Genomic DNA, 22824 nt, shown 5'->3' with positions numbered 1-22824 from the left:
ACTGCTGAGCCCAATTCAGAAGACACACAAACAAAATCTTCAAAGAAAAAGCTGGGGAGGAAAGAGGGAGCTATGACCCTCCTCAGGCTCCCCTAAGTCGCCCTGGGTCAAAGTGGCTCCTTTCCCTTTTGCCCCAGTGAAAGAAAGAAAGTGGCAAGCCTCCAGAGCAGCTCCTCAGATGATGCTTGAGGGAGCCAAGGAGCTCGAGGCTGGTGGCCCTCTGCACTCCTGGGGTCAGCCTCTTCCCTGGCTGGCTGCTTTCTTCTTCTTCTTCTTCTTCTTCTTCTTCTTCTTCTTTTTTTGGTACCAGGGATTGAACTCAGGGGCACTCAACCACTGAGCCACATCCCCAACTCTGTTTTATATTTTATTTAGAGACAGGGTCTCACTGAGTTGCTTAGCGCCTGTGTTGCTGAGGCTGGCTTTGAACTCGCGATCCTCCTGTCTCGGCCTCTGGAGCTGCTGGGATCACAGGCACGCGCCACCATGCCCGGCTGACTGGCTGCTTTCTGAGCCCCCCTCCAATGTGGGATGCCTGGGCAGCCCTGTTTTGACGGTACCTGCCCTGGGATCTCCTGTCTCCAATCCTTAGTCTATCCGGCAACAGGAAGCATCATCTCAGTCCAGCAGGAGAGATGTGGGTGAGAGGTCAGCTCAGTCACAGAGCAAACAAGAAGCAGGACGTCCACTCAGAGGGCCAAACCCCCTTGGTATAGTCATGGCAGTAGCAGCCTCCTTCTGCAGAGTGCCTGTGTGTGCTGGCCACAGAGTTCAGGGGTATTCAACCCCTGGGTCATTTAGCGCCCTCCCACGCTGACCCCATATTCCTTCCACATGACTCTATGGGGAGTTTCAGCACAGGTCAGTCACTGGCAGAGGGTCTTGGGAGAGGCTGGACTTGAATGCAGGCTGTCAGAACCCAAAGCTCTTGCTCTTAACTTTTGGGCTATGCTGATGCTGTCCTCTTGGGTTAGAGGCAGCCTGTATCTCAGGAGAAAATGCTGAAAGAATAGAACTGGGAAAAACCTGTCACACAGTGTCGGGCAATACCAGGTGTCCCTCCATGTTGTCTAGTGAGACCTAATGGTGTACACCTGTGATCCCAGCTCCCTGGGAGGCTGGTTGAGGCAAGGAGTTCGAGGGTTCAAGGTGAGTCTACATAACTATTCAAAATAAAAAAGTAGCTCAGTGGCAGAGTACCTGCCTAGCATGCATGAGAGCCTGGGTTCAACAATCCACACACACACACTACACACACACACATATATATACACACCCCAAATCTCCTAGGAGGTCACTGAAACTTTCATGGACTACCAAGAAGCCAGAGGAGGCCAACAGATACAGGGGAGAGAAATCAGATCATGAAATGAGGAGGAGGAAGGTTGGGCTGCTGCTAGCCAAGGGTCCTAGCTCTTCTTTGTGACACACTCTGAGGCTGTGTGCACCAGTCTCTAACCCCTCTTACTGGTTCTAATGGGATTGTCTTAAAAATTCAAAATAAACCAGGAATGGGCTGGAGGTGGAGCCCAGGTAGAACCCTTGCGGGCAGGTGTGAGGCCCTGGATTCCATACCCAGCACTGTAAAAAAACAACAAACAAATGAGCGAGAAAAAAGTAAAAACAGTCGCATATACAATGATAAAAGTGAAAGGTTAGCTGGGAGTGGTGGCACATGCCTGGAATCCCAGTTATGCAGGAGGCTGAAGCAGGAGGATTATAAATTGGAGGCCAGACTGGGCAACGTAGTAAGATATTGCCTCAAAATAAAATGTAAAAAGAGTTGGGGATGTAGCTCCATGGTAGAATGCCCCAAGTTCAATCCCAGTACCATACACAAACACACAAACTACACACGTGTGCAAGTGCAAAATGTTAGACTGTTGAGAGATGTCAACCACTGGGCTGTGAATACGTAAGAAGCTCATAAAAACAGAAGGCCCTGAAGCAGCAGGGGACTCTCCTGTCCACATCTGTACCCCAACTTGGCCAGGTGGGGACCAGGGTTGGCTCTGCTTCCCTGAAGGACAGAAGTCTTTCTGCCCTTTTCCCTACCACCATAGGCACAGCAGCCATATAGTCAAGAGCTCAGAACCTGGGTCTGCCTTCAGGTTTATGGCTGGGTGGTTCCTTCCTCTAGCAGAGGCCATGAAGATTTCCACTTCACAGCCCTCATTCCACCCAACACCCAGTACCCAGCACAACCTCCACAATTTCTAAAAGCTCCAAAGAGTCCCCCCTCCTCCACCTCTATGGTTTCTTCCTTGAGAATAAAACCAAGTCTCCCAAGTGACCTCCCAGACCCTACAAACTCTGATGTCTCCCCATGTCACTAGTCTTCTGCTGTCCCAACCTCTCTTCTCCTTTCCTCCAAGATGTGGTCTGCCCCAGGGCTCCCTGCCTCCTCCTCACCCTTCAGGTTTCCTTTTTAACATCGGAGAAGCTTCCTACCGATCACAACCAAATTCCCATCATTGATTTCACTCTCAGCACCCTGTGCTCCATGGAGTCTGGTTCTCATGAGTGGCTCACTCTGCACCCCCAGTACAGCACCTCAATAAATGTTTACTAATGTGTGGTTGGTGAAAAAGGAGACTGAACTTCCACAGGTAGCTCCATCCCCCTGAGCTGACCCTGTCAAAGTGGGCCACTGTACAACCGAAAAAACAAAGAAAAAGGTCGGGTGTGGGTGGCTACAGTGTCCATCTAGAGGCTAAAAGGACACAACATTGGGAAAGTCCCACTCTTCCCAGGATGGGAAACTAACTGGTCTTCTGTCCACATCAGGGGTTTTAAGGTGGTATCCAGCTGCCTACATCTGCCTGGTGGATATTACACCAAGTTCATCCAATTTCCAGCCCCAGCCCTGTAGCTTCTGATTGTCTGGTGGGCAAGGCAAAACAAGTTGAGGGACAAAAGAGAATTCCTTCTCCCACCTCACCAAGCTGGAACCCAACACCATGTCCATAGCCAGATTCTGGCTGGAGTCCCAAATAAAGGTTCCGGGAACCTTTTAACAGGTTCAGGCAAATTTTCTTTAGAGAACAAACTCCAACGTCAATCCTGAAAGCAACAAAAAAGCTGAGAAATTTGCATCTCAATGAGCTGTACACTGGTCAACTCTTCAAGTCTAATTCAATAAATTCAGTAAATGGCCTTCTCTACAATGCAGCCATCCACCAAGTTTGAAAATGTTAGGCCTGAGTGGAAACCTTGACCTTAACTTTGCCAGGCACTCCCAGTTAAGGGAAGCACAAGGGTTTCTGACTCTGAAAGGTTACAGGGATTCCAAGATGCAAGGAGCAGGGAGGCCAGGGAGATAAGTTGTGAGGAATCAGCAGGCTTCCCCCAAGAGGATGCTAGGTCAGCGGGTTTGCCAGATAATCAGAAAAACCAAAATCAGATGCAGGAGCAAAGAAACAGGATAAGAAGTTGATGTTCAACCCACAATCCTGACCCTTCACCTTCACTTTGGTGTGTAGGAATAACCTGTCGTCAAGTCTCTCAAGTACTTAAATACCAACTCAGCACTGTGTTGGCACAATCTCTGGGACTCCTCCCACTGAAAGGAAAGAAGCCAAGGTTGCAGGAGGAATGAAGTGACCAGCCCCATGCTGCCAATACCATAAAATAAATCAGTGAACAATCTGGGAAAAAAAAAAAAAAAACTAGAATCTGACCTTTCTCACACCACAGTGGGGTAAAAAATCTGACTGCAATCTGGTCTGGATGAGTTACTAACAGCTTTGTCAAGAGATGATGATTTTCGTGTGTGTTTAAAACCCTCTCTGTACCCTCAAAGAGAGGAAGAGGCAAACAGTCCAACCTGTTCCTTTCAGAAGAGTCATTAATCTCCTAACATCTCTAGGGCAAAACAGAAAGCTTGTTCAGAGAACAAGGTCTGACTCTCCCATCTCCCAAGATTTCTTGCTGATGTGGGGAAAGGCCTGCCAAGAACCCTTAGGCTATTAGGAAATATTTCTGAGTGGCTAAAGGCTAAAGGTTGGTTATAAATGATATACTTTCTGTCCTCTTCTAGGCAGCCTCTGCATTCCCTCCCTTTCTCTTGCCCTTAACTTCTGCTAATTCTCCATAGACACTCAGACACTCAGGAACATTCTGGACAGATCAGAGAAGGGAAAGAGGGGGGGATCTGACACAGGCAGTGCAGGCTGGTCCAAATCTTTCTCTTCCTGCTAAGAACTCTGAAAACAAAAGAAGCTCTAGTGGCAATGCTGGGGGCACAAATCTAGAATATCTCCATCAGAAGGAGCTCAAGCACTGGAGAGAGACATTATGTGAGTTCAACTATTATGCAGCCTCTGTTGGGATCAGGAGAAGGTAGAGGGAAGCATTTCCTAACACAGTTGCCTAAGAAGGAAGGTAGAAATTGGGAGCTTCTTTGGCTGAACCTATTGACCTGTAAGCAATTAAGGTGGGAAGGTATGACCTTAGGGGAAGGGGCAGAGGACAGACTTCATGTACTGCAAGCATCCTCAGCCTGCCTTCTGCAACACCAATGGTGGAGCAAAGAGAAGGGAGCAAACCTAGCATCGTTTCTATAAATGTCCCCCTTCCTCTTCCTCCCCATGGGGTTGGAAGGCCACTGAGATGTTCTCATTGCCTGTGGGAGGAAGTGGCCTTTGGAGAATCATAAAGCAGCAAAAATAGACAAGAAATTGTATCCGGCAAGCCCTTAGAAGACTCCATAATGGCCTGACTGAAAAAAAAAAATCTAGATTCTAGATGAAACCTCCTTGGGGTGGAGGCAAAGCCACTTCCTCTCTCTCTCTCGCTGCACCCCAGCCCCTAAATCAGGAGTTCCTCTTTCTCATAACCACGGAGCAACATGTTTATTGCAAGGCCAGCAATGTTCCAGGCACAGAGAGGACATAAGTCCAGTTCCTAGCTAGTAGAAAAAACTCCTGGATGTGACAGTTTTGGGTCTATGGTAGTCTCCGGCATGGGCAAATAACAAGATTGGTCTGAGCCTCAGTTTATTCATCCATGAAACGGGAAAATAATAACACGTACCCAGCAGAGCTAGGTTAGGATCAAATAGGCCTTTGGAAACCCGGGACGCTCTGCGCAGCGAGGGGGGCATTGCTGGCCAGGTCTTCACTACCATCCGCCCTCTCCCAAAGACCCCACTCCAGGAACCGTACCCAGCCCAAGGCGTCCATCTCACCTGGTTCAGTACATAGGTAGGAGTAGAAGCCCTCCGACTTCAGCATGATGAGCAGAGAGCCCCAGCCCAGGAGGACTGCCGAGAAGAGGAGGTTTTCCAACACCGCGGTGCAGGCCATCCACCAGCGGCGCCGATGGGCAGTGGCCAGGGTGGGTGCCATGGTGCGGCGCGGCGCGGCAGCCCGGCTCTGCAGCCACCTGCGCACAGACCTCGGCGTCAGCGCCGGCCCTACCTAGTCCGTACGGCCGCCCCCGACCGCTGTCCCAAGGCGGGGAGATGGTCACTCCTCCGCGGCCCTGGCTATAGGTGCGTGCGGTGAAGCAAGCAAGCCCCAGCCCTGTCCCAGACCTGGGCCACCCCTCAATCCACGGCAGGCTCGTACCACACTGCCCTCAGCTACTCTGGAGCCTCCCTGGCCAGGCAGAAAGACTTCTTCCTCAGCGCATTCCGAGGTAAACTGAGGCATGGAGGCAAGAATGGACTTAACGCATGCTCAAGGACGTGGAATTAGTCCTAACCCCCTCAGGATTGACATAGCTAGCCCAGGGGCCGGAAGGGGAAAAAGCTTAAGGTATGGCCACCTGGGTAGGGGCATACCTGAGTGCTGCCACTCCCAGGGACCCTGACGAGCTCCCGTCCGCCCGCCCGCACTCAAGACCCTTCCCCAGTGCTGTTTCTTTCAACCACAAGATCAGCGCACCGAGCCCCGGAACGGCCCGCCCACGGAGCGCTCATTGGCCTGACCACGCAGGAACTGCCGCACCATTGGCCACTGTCTAGGTCGCTAGGCGCTGCGGCCACGCGAACCCCGCATGGGAGAGGCGAAGCCGGTTCAAACCGGCGGCGCGAGCCTGCCGAAGAGCCCCCATCCCGGGCTGTTACCTCGGCAATCAGTCCGTTTCCATAGAAGCAGACCCCGGCCCCTCCATCCCTCAGCTCCCTCCCGGGTTCTTAATCTATTCCCTGGCGGATCCTGTATCCAGTTTCTTCCCCCCTCATATTCACAAATTTTCTAAGCCCCTTCTTGTGCGGCTTCTGACCCCCCACTCCCTGGCCTGGGACCCGGATCCCCGGGGTTCAGCTCACCCAGCTCCTACTGATGTGTGTCGGGCCCGCCCGGCGTTTTTCTGCCCTCTTTTATTCCAGCCCTTTTATTCCGACCCTAAGATGAAAACACTGCTGCCTGCTGATTGGCTGAGTGGGGGCTGGAAACAGGCGTTGACCAATCATCATCCACCCGCCCGCCCCCCGGCAAGCAGAAGCCGGTTCCGGCCGGACTTGAAGACAAACAAGAGAGTTGGGGGGCCTGGGGCAGCTGTGGGCCTTGACTTGACTCTGCTGTTTTAAAGTGGAGCCGCAGCCAGGCCGGGAACCCCCGGGACATTGCTCCACCGCCTCTCCAGAGCCCCACCCGGAGCCCTGACCCCGGGCTGGGTCCTCAGCTAGGCGTTCCCGCGCTCCTCGGACTTCCCCAGCTGCGTGGCGGTCGCCTCCGATTTCGCACTCCGCTCTCCTCTGACCCGCTAGGTAGTCTCCAGCTCCCTTGCGCCCTTAGGCTTCACGCGTGGATGCTGTGACTCCGCGCAGGTCGTTTCACTCTCGGAAGTCCCCACTTGCCTCCTTCCCTCGCAGCGATGTTGTCCCGACTTCCTCAGGCTTTGTGTTCTGGTTCCTCGCTCTCCTGCCTATGGTGGTCCCCATCCAGGTGTAGTCTGTGGGTCTCGGGTCTTCGGACCCCTCTTCCCTGCACTCCTTATTCACCGATTTCTTGCCCGCTCCCAGGTGCCATCTGCTGGGTCCATAATAGGTATCCCTTGAGGATCCTAAAGCAGGAGTTGAGGTCTTATCGGTCCAGTGTTAGGACATTGTCTCTCTGGTCCTTCCTTCAGACTCTGGAGCTTCCATTCGAATTCCGCTTTCCTTGATACCCTGGGTGGCCTAACTCATATCAGTCATTTTTGTGCTCCCTGATCCCGAACATCTCTTTCGGGTATGGGTCCTCTCAGCAGAGTGAGCCCTGGGCAATGCCAAGCTGCTAGTATCTGTGTGGTCTTTGTGCGAGGGGTCGCCAGGGATTAAGAGTGCTTTGGCCTCCCTGAGCAGAAGAGCCGGCCCTGCCCCGAGGAACTGCTGGATTCTAAGGGTTCTGCTGTCCGGCAGGGTTTTCCTGACCAGAGGCACTAGCCTGACCTTGGAAAACCCTGTGTTCCCCAGAGTCTGTGTACTCTGGGAGCTGGCTCAATATCCCAATGCTATAGGAGCCCCAGTAGCCTCCTATTCCGCTTCCCCCAGTCCCAGTGCGCCCTCTGCTGCCGTGAACTGCCGCTGGCCTCCCTGCAAGGACATCCTCTCCAGCACAGTGCTGGTTGGTATTGTTGGTTTGTGCCAGGAGGATCCTGGCTGATTACCTATTGGGTTACCCACCCCATAGATTCTTACTCAAGGTTTCCACCGCACCTGACAGCTCTCCCTTCTTTCACTCGCCTTCCTTTAGCCAACTACCTGAAGACTCTCTCCAGGCCTCAAATACATCTTTTAATTCACTTTCCATGGCTAGGGATGTGTACAGGAGGCCCTGGGATCAATCCCCAACATCACCAAAATAATTATTCAGTTTCTCCCTCAAAACTATGCCACTCCCGATCTCCCTTAAATAAGGTAAATATAGTGAACCATCCTTTCAACAAATATTTGTTAGGTACTTGCTATGACCAGACCAGTACAGCCGTATCTCTTAAATATTTAATCTGTCCATTTATATCCCTAGCACACAATCATACAACTCAAATCCATTCCCCACCCCATCCAGTAAACTGTGGGAAATGCAAATAGGACCTCTGCTAAAATTTTTCAGAAACTTTACCATTTGTTCTGCAAGTTGAAGTTCACATTCACAATTTTACCCATATGGGCTCCTCTCCACCAACACATCTTTTTCTTCTTTGGGTCTGTTTGACCTGCCTGGTCTTAGGTGCTCCAATCACTGTCAAGTTGCTTGTGGTTCTTATGCCACTATTCTCATCTCCACCTCTGGCCTTCACTATAGCCCCTTCTTGAATAACACCTCCTCTGGGAAGCCTTCCCTGGCCACTCTGTAATACCTTTTGCTATCTTTGTCCACTAATATGGTATTTCATAGTTATTTATTCATGGTTGTATCCACTTTTCCCACAGACTATAAACACTTTGGGGCGGGAAATATGTATTATTCAACTTTGGATAACCAGCTCCTAATACTGAAGTAAAGCACAATGGAGACACACAATATGGGTTTGTGGAATAAAAATGAAAGTTCGGAAAAGTACCAGATTCTATGACACCAGATCTGATGGTAGTGCAAATAATAATTAGCTTTATTGAGAGCTAAACATATACTACATGCTTTTCATCATTTGTAGCATTTAATCCTCACAAACACACTAGGAGATAGGCATTGTCTTCATTTTTCAGAAGAAAAACCAGAGGATTTAAGCAACTTTTCCAGAGCCACAAAATGAAATGTTGAAGTTGGGACTTGAGTCTAGGTCTGAGTGAAACCTTTGTTTTTTGTCAGGAATACTAATGCCACAACACCAGCACTGTTGCCAAATTATAAAAGAAATATAACCATTGGGAATGGAGCTCAGTGATAGAGGGCTTGCCTAGCATGTGCAAAGTCCTGGGCTTGCTACCCAGCACTGCAAAAATAATAACAATAACAATAAAATAAAACCACTAACATACCAGAAGAAAATATAGATTATTTCACTAATTTTAGGGTAGAGAAGACCTTTGGCCTTGTAGAGAAAAAGAGAAGAAAACTCTAAATAGGTTTTAAAAACCTATCACAAACTGAGCAAAGAATTAATATTCTTGATACAGAAAATGTACTTCCAAATCAACCAGAAAAACATGAACAATTCAATTCAAAATTGAATATACCAAGATTATCTATAGGAAAAAATACAAATAGCAATTTAAGGTCTGAAAAGACCTCAACCTTAGAATAATCATAGAAATTCAAATTGAAATGAGATTTGTTTTTCAGTGCTGGAAATCAAACCCAGAGCCTTGGGTATGCTAAGCAAGCACTCTATTACTGAACAACATCCTCAAATGCAGACATATCAGTTTTTTGATGGTTAAAAGAAAGTTTTGTTTTTTAATTTGTATAAGGATTTTAAGAACTTTAACATGTATTACTTTATTCCATTTGTGCTAAAATAATAACTTACCATTTTCTACCTAATTAGATTTACAAGGAAATGAATGCCCGTGTGTGTGAGTGTGAGAGTGTGTGTGTGTGTGTGTGTGTGGTGAGAGAGAGAGAGAGAGAGAGACACTAGGGATTGAACCCAGGGTCTTCTACATGTTAGATAAGCACTGTTTATTTTTTAGCTATTGATGGACCTTTGTTTTATTCATTTATATGTGGTGCTGACATTCGAACCCAGTTCTTCACACATGGTAGGCAAGCACTCTGCCACTGAGCCACAACCCCAGCCCCAGGCAAGCACTGTTTTTAATATTATTTTAGACAGGGTCTTGCTGAATTGCTAAATATGGCTTCCAACTTATGGTCCTCCTGCCTGAGCCTCCCAAGGAGCTGGGATTATAGGTTTGTGCCATGAAACCTGACCATGCTTATTCCTTTAATTTGTGACTACAAACCCATACAGCTATTTTTGGAGGGCAATTTGGAAGAAGTATAGAAATTTCTTTTTTTTTTTTTTTTTTTTTTAAAGAGAGAGTGAGAGAGGGGGGGAGAGAGAGAGAGAGAGAATTTTTAATATTTATTTTTTAGTTCTCGGCGGACACAACATCTTTGTTGGTATGTGGTGCTGAGGATCGAACCCGGCCGCACGCACGCCAGGCAAGCGCGCTACCGCTTGAGCCACATCCCCAGCCCAAGTATAGAAACTTCTAAATTTTCTTACACTATAACTCAACAGCTCCCTCCTAGGAATATATTCTACAAAAAAAAATGTATACTCATGCAATAAGAAATGTGGATACATTTTATTTTATCAGAAGCAACTCAGCTGTCCATTGGCAATGGGCATGGTATAAAATAACCTGTCGTATTTCCACATGATGGAATTCCACCTGGTCATATTTTATGAAAGGAGGTAGCTTTACATTTACTGACTTCGAAAGTTATAGAGAATATCTTGCTAAGTGTGAAAGCAAGTTGCAGGGCTGGGAGTGTAGCTCAGTGATAGAGCCATGCTTACTACTTACAAGGGCCTGAGTTCAATGGCTCTGCAAAAAAAAAAAAAAAAAAAGCAAGTTGCAAAATAGTATGCTTAGTATGTTTTAAAACATATATTTACATGTGTGCAAAAAAAAGAAATCTGAAGCTCGGGCAGTGGTACATGCTTGTAATCCCAGTGGCTTGGGAGGCTGAGGCAGGAGGATCGAGAGTTCAAATCCAGCCTCAGTGAAAAGCAGGGTGCTAAGCAACTCAGTGAGACCCTGTCTCTAACTAAAATACATCCTCACATCCTATTTAGGGCTGGGGATGTGGCTCAGTGGTTGAGTGTTCCCTGAGTTCAATCCTGGGTACCAAAAAAAAAAAAAAGAAAGAAAGAAAAAAGAAAAAGAAAAAGAAAAAAGAAATCAGAGTATCTCAACTGTAAGATTTTCTGACACTGGGATAGAAAGGGACACCCCTCCCCTAACTTCTTTTCTTTTTATTACTTTATTTATGCAGACTAAAGATCAAACCCAGTGCCTCACACATGCTAGGCAAGTACTCTGCCACTGAGCTACAGACTCAGCCCTCCCCCTTCTTTTCTGACTAGGTAATATAACAGCCAAATTCAAATAAGACCAACAAGCACTCAGTGAAAAATAAGTCTGACCTCTGTCTTATCCCCAGACTGCCTCTAGGGAAAAAGGGAAATCTTCGTTTTACTTTATACATGTTTGTAATGTTATAGCTTTTTATTTCATTTATTTTTATTTTTCATATGAGCTCTCTTTTTATTGCCTAGGATGGTCTCAAACTTGTGGGCTCAAGTGATCCTTCCCCCTCAACCTTCTGAGTAATGGACTACAGGCACTTGTCACTGCCCCAGCTAGCACTTTTTATTTTTTAACAAAGAACCAAATTACCTTTCATAATTTTTAAAAAATATATATACATATTTGGTTGTCAATGAACCTTTATTTTATTTACTTATTTATATGTGGTACTGAGAATCGAACCCAGTGCCAAACATATGCCAGATAAGCACTCTACCACTGAGCCACAACCCCAGCCCCTCATAATTTTTTTAATAACTTTATTTTATTTATTTATTTACTTATTTTTGTGCCGTGCTATGAATCGAACCCAGTGCCTTACACATGCTAAACAAGCATTCTATAATCCCAGCCCCACCTTTCATAATTTTTTTTAAAAAATTCAGTCTAGGGTTGGGGTTGTGGCTCAGTGGTAGAGCACTTGCCTAGTATTATGAGGCACTGGGTTCAATTCTAAACAACACATATAAAAAAATGAATAAAATATAGGTGCAACAACTAAAACAAATATTCAAAAAATTATTTTAAAAAATTCAATTTAGTGAGAAAAAAATGTTTACTGTAGAAAATTTGCAAATTACTCAAAAGTTGGGCTGGGGATGTGGCTCAAGCGGTAGCGCGCTCGCCTGGCATGCGTGCGGCCCGGGTTCAATCCTCAGCACCACATACCAACAAAGATGTTGTGTCCGCCGAGAACTAAAAAATAAATATTAAAAAATTCTCTCTCTCTCTCCTCTCTCACTCTCTCTTTAAAAAAAAAATTACTCAAAAGTTTAAGAAGAAAATAAATATTCAACTGCAATGTCATCTCCCAGGGAAAATATAATTTAAGCTGATGCTTTTCCCTAAAATCTTTTTTTTATTTTATTTTTTATTTTTGCACTAGAAATTGAACCCACTGGGGCTCTACCACTGAACTATATTCCCAGCCCTTTTTATTTTTTATTTTGAAATAGGGCCTTGCTAAATTGCTTAGGGTTTCACTAAGTTGCCGAGGCCAGACTTGAACTTGGGATCCTCTTGCCTCAGCCTCCCGAGTCACTGGGATTACAGTTGTGTGCCACCATGCCAAGTTCAAGTCTTTTACTCTTATGCACATACATTTGTTTAAAAAAATAGTACATAGCCAGGTGTGGTGGCACATGCTTGCAATCCCACCAACTCAGGAAGCTGAGGCAAGAGGATCACAAATTCAAGGCTGGCCTCAGAAACTTAGACCTGTCTCAAAAAAATAAAAAGGGCTAGGAATGTAGTTCAGTAGAAAAGCACCCCTGGGCTCAATCCCTAGTACCCCCCTGCCACACACACACAAAAGTTCATAAAGTAGTCACTAAGTACACAAAAAGGGAGAATTCTAAAAATTCATTTGGAGGCAACATGAAATAAAATTTATAAAAGGAAAACAATGGGTCTGGCTGTTTGTTGGCACACTTCTGTAATCCTAGCTTCTCAGGAGGCTGAGGCAGGAGAATTGTAAGTTCAAGGTCAACTCAGCAACTTAGCAAGACCCTGTCTCAAAATAAAAAATTAAAAATGCTGGGGCTGTATCTCAGTGGCAAAGTCTCATGCCTGGCATGCTTGAGATCCTGGGTTCAATCCCTGGTTCCTCAAAAAATAAAGAAACACAGGGAATTGAGAATGTAACTCAGTAGTACTCAGTGATACTCATGCTTAGCATGACTGAGGCCCTGTGTTCTAACCCAAACACCACACACAAAAATAAAAAAATAAAAAGCTACGCTGTATACCCTTATTTCTAAATTGCTTTTTACATACTTAGTATAGCACAAATATTTTATCCTTGTACACGATTTTTCTAAGAAATATTTGTTTAGTCTATCTTCATCATCAAACATTTAGTTTGTTTCCGATTCCAGAACAATGTTTTGCAAATGAAGGAAATAATAGTCCTTTGGGGCAGAATTTAGAATAACAGAGAAAAAGTCCCTGTAGCCATCTCTTCCCCCTTCCTGACCCCATCTGGCAGGGTCTCTGCCCAGGCTTCCAGCATTGCCAGGGCGCAGAGCCAACTGGCCTCTAACTCTGGCCTTCTCCAAGGCAGAGGCTCTACTGCTCTGGCTCTGGGATCATTTTCCATCACAAAGTATAATCTGATCCATGAGTAGTTCTGGTGCCCCCTCCCTGCCCTTCCGCCCATCCACAGTCTTTCAGTTCCCCAAATTCAGGGTCCTTAGGACTCTGGTGGCCCAGACACGAGTACAACATTCTCATACAAGGGCTCCTCCTGCCCTTCCTCTTCTGCCTGCTTTTGGCGATCTTGTTCTGGGGGGCTGTTCCCAATGACTGGCTCCTGGGCCCTCCCTGAGCTCTCAATGCCATCCCCTACCCCTCTCGACACTTCCTCTGATCTAACTCCTATAGACTCCATGGTACAAATGAGTTTGGCATTGGGAGCTAAGCCAAGGCTCTGACTGGCAGAGCCAGAGGACAGCCCAGGGTTGCCCTTGTTCTGACCCCGGGCCCGGCGTGGTGGCTTAGCAATAGCACCAGGCCTCTGACTGGCAGAACTAGAGGCCAGCCCAGGGCTATTCTTGTTCTGACCCAGGGCTCGGCGTGGAGGCTTAGGGATGGCAGTCTTGACCTTAGCTTCTGCCTGACCTTTCCAGAAATTACCAAAATGCCGAAAGATAGACAAGACAGGACCCTCAGATCTCTGGGGCGTCCCTGCCAGCATGTAGATTGTGGCCACAGGATCTGAGGTCTCCTTGACACCACTGTCAATGGCTTCCACACACTCAGCTGCTGTCTGGTCTTCAAGGTAGTACTGGTGATCAATGGCAGAATCTCCAGGGCTAGCAGTAGCAGGAGCAGCCTCATCTGTGTTTCCTTGCTCCAGAGTTGCGGACTCCTTGGCTTCCTGACCTTCAGGACCTGGTTGGGCCCCCCTGGAGAGCCTTTTGGGTTTTCGGAATGGGCTGGAGAGTTCTCCTGAGCTTCGGCAACTCTGTGACGCAAACTTGGTGCCTTCAGCAAAGGAAACTGATGGCCGCTTGGCCCGCGCTAGGCTGGAGGTGCGTGGAATAGCAAATGGTGTGGAGGTATCCTCTGGGGGAGGGAAGGGGCCACCAGCCAGGCTGGCCTCTGCTGATTCTGCATGGGTTACCGGGACCATCCCTGGCAAAGGAGACAGAAGAGCTTGTTGCAGTTAGGCTGGCCACCCCAGTTCATCCTACCTATAGCTCAGCATCTTCTGGGAAGCCTCAAAAATGGCGCAAGGAAAGGAGGGAAGATGCAGAGAGGCAGGAAGGGGCCAATTCAGCAGACACTGCTACTTCACTCTTCTACCACCCCTTCCCGCTCTGAATCACTAGTACACTCCAGTCAAGCTGAAACTTGCAATGCCACAGAACCACATCCCTCTCCCTCAGGGCCATCATAAACGTTGTTCCCTTTACTTGAAACACCATCCCAATTGTAACTTTCACTTTACTAACTCCAGCTAACCCTGCCAGACAACACAGCTGTCACCAACACAGACGTGTTCCCTGATGCCAGTCGGCCCAGACGTGGCTAGATTATGAGCCCACCCTAGTGTATTCCCCATGGAAGCATCTATCACTCTGTCCTATAAGTGTCTGATTACTGCCTACCAGACTACAGGCTTGCTGAAAATAATCTATTTTGTTCTCTACTGTGTCCCCAGAGCCAGGATCAATAACTATCATAGAATGGGAAGTAGATCCAAGTTTATATGTTTGCTGGAGGGAAGAGCTGCTCAGGGGTTCATTGGGCTGTTGGGGGCTACCTTGTTGGGGTGGCACACAGTAGGCAGGAACTTCGTCCTCTACTACAGACTCAGGATCAGAAGAGAAGGAGTCATCTGAGGCCCAGCCAGCAGAGGGTGGTTCGATGAAGCTGTGGTTGAAGGGGACCTCTGGGTCATGGTGAGAGACTGTAGGAGATACAGATCAGCACAGAGCCTGATGGGAATCTTTGTTCTATCCCAGTACCCCATCCTCAGTCCTTACCTGTCACCCAGGGAAGTTTGTGTCTGCTGAGGGAACCACAGGACAGGGCAGAGCCTAGACTGGTCAGCGCCCCCCAGACCTGCTGCTTCATCCTGGACAAGGCAGCACCATCTCTCACAGGCCTAAGCAGTGGAGTAGGAAGGGTGGTCAGTGCACAAAACACAAAGTGACCTGAGTTACCTTGGCAGGGTATGACGGCGGCTACATCTACTTCAATGGCTCTGTATCAATTATAGAATAAAATCTTAACTACCGAGCCCAAGGTCTGAATCACAGAAAACAGCATGGCTCTTGAGTCACAGAGACCTGGGTAACAACTCTGTCTCATACTTCACTCCCTGTAAAATGGGGACAACACTCTTATATCAGAGTTTTTCTCAGGATGCATAGTATTTGGCAGTGGTTTTCCAAAATGTAGCTCTTTGTTATTGTCATCCTAGTTGAACCCCAGTAAACCTGTCCTTGTCCCTATGCTTCTCTTCTCCCAAGCAGTCATTACTACTCCACCTGTCAACATTGGTCTGATGGCCTTTGTACATGTCCTCATTTTCCCGGGAGGGGCTTCTTCCCTACCCTAGGGCTCTCTGCCATGGGGCAAGGACAACAGGATCTGCTTATCTGTGGATGCCCAATAGCACACAGGACACACTCAAGGATCAGGCCATGAGAGAACTGGACAGAATCCAGAGAGCCTGTTGGACGCTGTGTGTGTGTGCCGTGACTAGCTGGGTCACCTATGGCCTCAGTGACCTCTATAAATTGAGGATGATAATCCTCCTGCCCCCACATTTCCTATTCCAGACCTCCATACTTTTGAGTCTCCAAGAGGTTAAGAGACATGAGGACGTTCTGTGAAGAACAGAGCTACCTTTGAGCAACACTCCCCTATGGCAACCCCACTGGCCCATTCCTTCCTCCCTTCTGTCTCTTAGAAAGCCATATTCTCCGTTGAACCACCAACTGTCTCCACTACCTCTGATCTAAGCACTGACAAGGCCAGCCCTTCCACACTCTGGAAAGGAAACCAGATGGGACCGGCCAGTGTTCACCTGTCCTTGGGGTCCAACCGAGTGGTCCAGCGGTAGTAGGCCCAGCAGGCAATGCCCAGGAGGAGCAGCAGCAGAGGGACCAGGATGCCAGCAGTGAGGATGGCATCCTTACTGTAAGGGCCTGGGGAAACAAGAGATGGTCAAACACTCAGGAATTTCTGCTCTCCCATGCATGATGCCTCATGTTTAGCTCTGAGTTGCCACTTCCCCAGAGTCTTCTATTTATGGGTACCTCTCTCTCTTCCAGCCAGCCTCTGCTGGTCTGTCCCCTCCTGACGGTCCAGGCCCCATTCTAAAAATTCTTATCCTGATTTTCTTGTACTCTGCCATTCCAGAGTCCAAGCCAGCCCACTCATTTCCTGGATCTACCCTGGTTTCTCCCGGGGTCCCAGAGCATCCATACAGATTCCAAGAACAGGAATGTCTCTGAAGCAGGCTCAGGTTTGCTAGCAAGTGGGGCTCCTGGAGTTTATGGAAAGGCTGAAATATTCCCTGTTTACTGCAGCACCTTGCATCCTCCCTGCACTCTCCCCAACTCACAGGCCCCTGAGACAGGGTGGCAGAGTCCCTCTGTACATTGGCAGGGAATAGAGCAGTTGTTTCCATGGAAGCCAGATGGGCAGGAACTGTTGCAGCTGTGGGGTAATAAGGAGGGGCAGGCTGAAGGCTGGGTGAAAAGGGATAGAGGTGGGCAGGGGAGAGGGAAGGCAGATTTCTGAGTACTATACCCACCCCCTGCCATTTCCCTGGATGATACCCAAGAATCTCACTTCTGAGTCACATTCTAATTGCCTCTGGCAGTGAAAGAAACCCTCAGGCTTGAAGCTGCCCAGCTATTGGCAGGCCAATGTACAGCACTCTGGACAGGGTCTACCTCTGACTATCCTCAGCCCCTTAGCCACCCAGAACTAATGTGAAATAAGCAAGATGCCAGTGGCATTCAGGGAGGTGCTATCAGGATATGGAGGTGTGAGTCAAGCCTGGCCTTGACCCTAACTTTCCAAGCCTCAGACCTTTCCATTATAAAATGAGGTCTCTTCTATTTGACATTACAAGCTGTCTCATAAGTGAAAACCTGATTGGAGACACTGTTTTCCATCTGAAGACCTTAGGGAAATGACAATGGGTCTAGAGCCTATCCCTAAGTAAGGTCCCATCCAATTAGGGAGTAAGTCCTTTTTTTATTCTTTCTTTTAAATTACTTTTCTTTCATTTTTCCCCCTAAGGTCTCAGGTTGAAAATCTGAGGGCTAGGGATGTGGCTTAAGTGGTTGCGCGCTTGCCTAGCATGCGTGAGGCACTGGGTTCGATTCTCAGCACCACGTAAAAAATAAAATAAAGATATGGTGTCCACCTAAAACTAAAAAATACATATTAAAAAAAAAAAAAGAAAACTTGAGATCCTCCAGATGTGGTAGCACATGTTTGTAATCCCAGCAGCTCTGGAGGGTGAGCCAGAAGAATTGTCTAAAGCTAGCCTCAACAATTTAGCAAGGCCCTAAGCAAGTCAGCAAGATGCTGTCTATAAATAAAAATAAACAGAAGAGCTGGGGATGTTGCTCAGTGGTTAAGCGCCTCTTGGTTCAATCCTTAGTAACAAAAAAACAACAACAACAAAAAGAAAACTTGAGATCATGCACTGTTACACCCTGCCTGACACTGGTCAAGCTCCTCAGTAACAGGTTTTGTTAGATATTAGTCAGCCATGACTAGTATTCACTCTCTAAAGCATACACTATTAAACCCCCTAATTATTAGCTGCTTCACTATCCTGTACACATGACTTAGTGGGCTGCTGGTTGTTTTTCTTTCCTTTTTTTTTTAATCTTACTTATTTCTTTTTTTAGTCCTTTTAGATTTGTTATTATGACTTTCCTCAGATGATATGACCTCATAACAGGAGTACTAACTTCTGAGTTATGAAAATGGTAGACAGGTATCTGAGAGGTGGAAAGCCCCAGGAAAGAAAGTTTAGGAACCATTACTCAGTCCCAGTACCCTCCTGCCCACAGGGCTCAGTCCTTACCTGGTCCCCCAGTACCCAGCACTGCAGACACATTCTCCTGTTACAGCATTACAGGAGCCCTGAATACAGGTGGGGCAGGTAGAGGCACAGCCCTCCCCAAAGGTGCCCATTGGGCAGGAGTCTTCACACCTGAGGGGAGACAAGACTCAGGGATGGGGAGGGTAGAGCAGGTCTGCCCCCATAGTGGGGACCCTACCCACCTTCCCCATGCTCCAGGACTCAAAAACCCAACTGGCCACTCCTCAGCAGTGAAGCTCAGGTGTAAACAGGGCCTTGAACCTAGAACCAAACCAGTAGGTGACAGACTACAAATTCCTAGAGGGAAAAGGGGAAGGAAACCCCAAGGGGTAAGGAAGTTAGAAGAGCGTGTATCCCAGGACTCCCTCAAAACTCTTCTTTGACCCTCAGTTTTACCAGGAGGTAGCCCCAAGGGTTGAATGTGTGTTGGGGAAGGTAAGGATCCTACAGAAAAATCTAGTCCACCCTCAGTAGGGTGGCATCCTCACCTGGGTCCCAGCCAGCCAGGGTCACAGTGCTGACAGTGGCCTGTCTCTGGCTGACAGGCCTCCCCAAGCCGGCAGCGAGGGCACTGCTGGCTGCAGTTCTTGCCAAAGGTGCCTGGTGAGCAGGGCTGCTGGCACTGGGTCCCATCCCAGCCTGGCTTGCAGGACTCACAGTGGCCTGTGTCTGGGGAGCACGATGCATTCTGCTCACATTGGCCACAGCTGGTAAGAGAAAGGGTTCATGGGAGTACCAGGGACAGATGGAGAGCCCAACTCCTCCAACCCACCTATAGCCCACTCAGATCTTCAGGGGCACTAGAGAGCATCCAGGTCCCAGTTAGGTGACTCAGGCAGGTTCAAGCCTCAGTTTCTCTGTTCTGTGCAATAAAAAGATCAGATAGATGATATCTGAGGTCTCTCACAGGGTTCCATTTCTCTCCTTGCTCTATGATCCATCCTTCCCTGGGTCCCAGGGTCACCTGAAGCTATAGTAAAGCCAGGACACCAAGTTACCACTCTACCCTCCACCTGCTTTCTGCCCAGCTTTCCTTTTCTCTTCCTTTCCCCTTTCTCTCTCCCACACTATGCCATCCCTGAGATCAGGGCTCAGTGGTTTATCTTCTATCCCACAACATGAAAATGTAAAAAAGTCAATTATAGACTGCATGCAGTGCAGTGTGCTTGTAAGGCTACTTCAGTGCCTAGAACAGAAGGATCACTTTAGCCCAGGAATTCAAGGTAAGTCTGGGAATAAAGCAAGACCAACCTTAAAAAAAAAAAAAAAATCAGGGACTGGGGTTGTGGCTCAGTTGTAGAGCACTTGCTCACATGCGTGAGGCACTGGGATTGATCTTCAGCACCACAAAAAATAGATAAGATAAAGATATTGTGTCCATCTACAACTAAAGAAATATATATATGACTAATGAATGACTATGACTGTTTTAACTACTATACTTTCAAGTTTACCTTATCTAAATTTTTCATTGATGCTTATCAGTAACTTGAAGTTTCTCCCTCCAGATTCTTAATTATCTGGGATGATAGACTTGGGTCAGATCCATTATCAAAAGGGAAGAAAGGAGTTTATAAAACCAGTCTAACCAATCTTGACTAGCATTTAGAAAAAGAAAAAAGGAAAACACTACAGTGTATGTGTATGTATAAATATAAGGATATATTGTCTAGTTACTTTTATTTCTGTAATAAAATGTGCTACATGTGTCATGTGGGATGTAGTTTCTTGTTCTTGAGCTGATCAATAATTAAAAGCCACTGAGTCTTAAAGGGCCATTCTTTTGAATCGTGATTCTTTTTCTAAGTATGGCTTGCTAGTATTATATCTTTAACTAATTGGATGAAAGGAGTGGGAGGGCTCAACCCAGGGGTATCAAGGGGTTTCTTCTTCTTTCCTCCCTGTCTTGTATATTTTGGGGGGATAGCACTAGGATCCCCCACTCCATGTCTAGCACTTCTCACTGGGTACCTGCCTCTTCCTGCTCTTCTTGCTCTTCCTGCTCACTCCCCCTGACCTGGGTCCTCCCTGGTGCTCCTTGGAGGGGGGCTCACCTTTTGCTGCACTGCACCCCGTATTTACCGGGAGCACAGGGCAGCTCGCAGCGCGCGCCGTGGAAGCCAGGAGGGCAAGAGCACTGACCGGAGGTGACACTGCAGAGGCCACGCACGCACTGACACTTCTGACGGCACTCGGAATCCCACCAGCCAGGCTGGCAGATGCAGCGGCCCGAAAGCTGCTCGCAAGGGGAGCCATTGCAGGAGCAGCGGAAGCTGCAGCGGCGGCCCCACCAGCCCGAGTGGCAGAGACAGGCTCCTGTGGTCTGGTCGCACTGTGATGTAGAACTGCACTGGCATTGGCGGCGGCACGTGGATGACCACCAGCCCCGATTGCAGTGGCACACACCCGTCTCAGGGTCGCAACGGCCGTGGGAGCTGCAGGCACACGTGAACTCACAGCGGCTGCCCCAGCGGTCCGCTTGGCACTGGCACTTGCCGGTGGCTGGGTCGCACTGGCCGTGTGGGTGGCAGGGGCAAGTCTCACGGCAGTCGGGCCCCAGTACTGGCTTGGGCAGCCTGCAGGGTTGCAGGGAACGGAAATCGGCTCAGGGCCAGGCACAGATCCTTGTCCTGTCCTTTCCTCAAAGCAGAGGGGTCCAGCCAACCCTCCAAGAGACAAGGACAGACCCTGGAACATCTGGCAACCTGTCCTCCTGGAGCATAGCTCACTTCCTGCTCCAGACTCTGAACTACAAAAACCCTTAGCCTGGGGGCTGGGGTTGTGGCTCAGAGGTAGAGTGTTTGCCTAGCATGAGTGAGGCACTGGGTTCATCCTCAGCACCACATAAAAATAAATAAATAAAATAAAGGTATTATGTCCATCTATAACTAAATGAAAAAAATTAAAACAAACAAACAAACAAAACCCTTAGCCTGGGCCCAGCCTCCCACTTGATGGTCTAGAGCACACTCAGAGATCTTGAGTGAAAAGGGGGTGTTCCCAGAGTCACACATAGGTGGGTGGGGGCTTTATTCACAAACCCCTGTTGAGCTTCCCACCCAGGGATTCCTGGGGCCTACCTTCAGGCTATGGGTCCACCAACCCCCTTTCTATCCCCATCTTCTGCCAGAGAGGGCAGAGAGTCCGGTTTGGAGTCTCCTGCCCTCCACCCATATATAAGGTATCTGTGGGGGAGACTAAATTACACAGTTAACAGGGATCACAGTTAAAAATGAGGCAAAGGTCCCAAGTGGGCAGGGCTTTTGGATATAGAGAAAAAACAGATGACTCAGGACATCTACCAGGGGTACATCACTTCTGTAACTGGGCCTTAATTTCCTCAAACTTGAAACTTGGGGGAATGGGAAGGCCGAGGCAGGAGGATGATGAATTCAAAGCCAGCCTTAGCAACTTAGTGAGGCCCTAAGCAACTCAGCAAGACTCTGTCTCTAAATATAATATAAAAAAGGGCTGGGGATGTGGCTCAGTGGTTAAGCTCCCCTGGGTTTAATCCTTGGTACCAAACAAACAAACAAACAAATAAATGATTTGTGGGGATTCTGGCCCTGCTGTTCTAAGGTTACATTTCCATCTGTTCTGCCATGCCCCTCCCTCCCCCACCCACCACTTAGTTCTGCCCAGTAACTTCATCCTGCAGTTGAGACTCACGGGAGCTGCACTGGGCCCCGAAGAATCCAGGTTTGCATCGGCAGAGGCCTGGTTTCACACATATCTCGTCTTTCTGGCAGGCATCCGGTCCCTCACAGATAGCTGAAAAACACCCCACCCAGGTCTGAAAGTCTGGGGCACACACATCCAGGGGACACCCTCTCCCTTTTACCCACTTCAGGGGCTTTGCTCCCTTAAAAGCCACCCTCATAAGGCTGGGGATGTGTGTCACAGGATGAACCCTGATTTTAGGGCTCTGGAGAGGAAAGAGTAGGAAGAAAGGGTTGTCACTGGGTGATATCTCCCATCTCCTTGGCTGGGGGTCCAGCCTGGCTACTCACGAATGGTGCATTCTCGATCTTTCTGCCTCCAACCTGGGCAGCACTGCAGCTCAGCAGAAGGGCTGTGGGGCAGAAAGGGGTCAGTTGGTGGCAATGCAGCCCACAGGGTGAATCACTGGCTCCAGCTGAGGTGTGGTAATCTGCCTCAGACCACCAGGGAGATCTACCTCGCTGTGCCCGTCCACTCCAGTCTCCTTCCTTGGCCTTAATAACACCTGCCCTGACTATCCACTATTTGCCAGATCATCCCTCAAAACCCTTCCCTTTAGTGCCAAGACCTCTTCCTCTACATCCTCATTCTCAGAAATGCCTCAATTTTTCATTCTCAGAAATGCCCCAATAATTCAGGCATAGTCCCCTTCAGTCTTCCCCAAGACCCACCTGCTGCCCATGCAGACGTGTTGTCCATTGGGATCCAGCTCAGACCCCTGGATCCCTGCAGTCCAGAGCAGCAGCAGTAGGAACAGCAGCCTCAGCCCCATGGCGGCCAATAAAGTGGGAGGACTTGAGTTAATCTGGCTCCCACAGCTCCCAACCCC

The 22824-nt window shown here is 48.2% G+C and overlaps 2 protein-coding genes and 2 long non-coding RNA genes across 10 annotated transcripts in view; 2 read left to right on the top strand and 2 right to left on the bottom strand.

Moving 5' to 3' along the window:
• The window catches only part of SLC43A2 (solute carrier family 43 member 2), a 44531-nt gene extending 37147 nt beyond the window's left edge, over window positions 1-7384 (bottom strand). The window contains exons 1-2 of one of the 7 annotated variants that reach the window (XM_081270244.1): window positions 6275-7384; window positions 5189-5385 (exon numbers count right to left, since the gene is read on the bottom strand). In XM_081270244.1, coding sequence (XP_081126370.1) covers window positions 5189-5348 — 160 coding nt within the window. In that variant the 5' untranslated portion in view covers window positions 5349-5385; window positions 6275-7384. Of the gene's footprint in view, window positions 1-5188; window positions 5386-5570; window positions 5694-5785; window positions 5926-6070; window positions 6223-6274 lie in introns of those variants that run through there. The other 6 variants (XM_081270239.1, XM_081270240.1, XM_081270238.1 and 3 more) reach the window with 6 other exon arrangements.
• Window positions 1-22824, top strand: part of LOC308635677 — a 141067-nt gene that overhangs the window by 111599 nt on the left and 6644 nt on the right. The window lies entirely within an intron of this gene.
• Window positions 8536-10752, top strand: LOC308635680. Its single transcript, XR_014019233.1, has 2 exons — window positions 8536-9873; window positions 10080-10752. It is a non-coding gene; the product is annotated as an uncharacterized lncRNA (long non-coding RNA).
• SCARF1 (scavenger receptor class F member 1) lies at window positions 12935-22823 on the bottom strand. Its single transcript, XM_081270276.1, is given in 12 exon segments — window positions 12935-14329; window positions 14961-15107; window positions 15184-15305; window positions 16233-16353; window positions 16773-16867; window positions 18258-18386; window positions 18764-18982; window positions 20330-20831; window positions 20834-20851; window positions 21945-22046; window positions 22286-22347; window positions 22667-22823. Coding segments are annotated over 12 exon segments (2562 nt in total). The 5' UTR covers window positions 22768-22823; the 3' UTR covers window positions 12935-13385.

Source organism: Spermophilus citellus, assembly GCF_964194105.1.
Source record: "Spermophilus citellus genome assembly, chromosome: 17".
Classification (NCBI taxonomy): Eukaryota; Metazoa; Chordata; class Mammalia; order Rodentia; family Sciuridae; genus Spermophilus; species Spermophilus citellus.
Note: the sequence above shows the minus strand (reverse complement) of the source record. Positions and strands in the feature narration are given on the sequence as shown.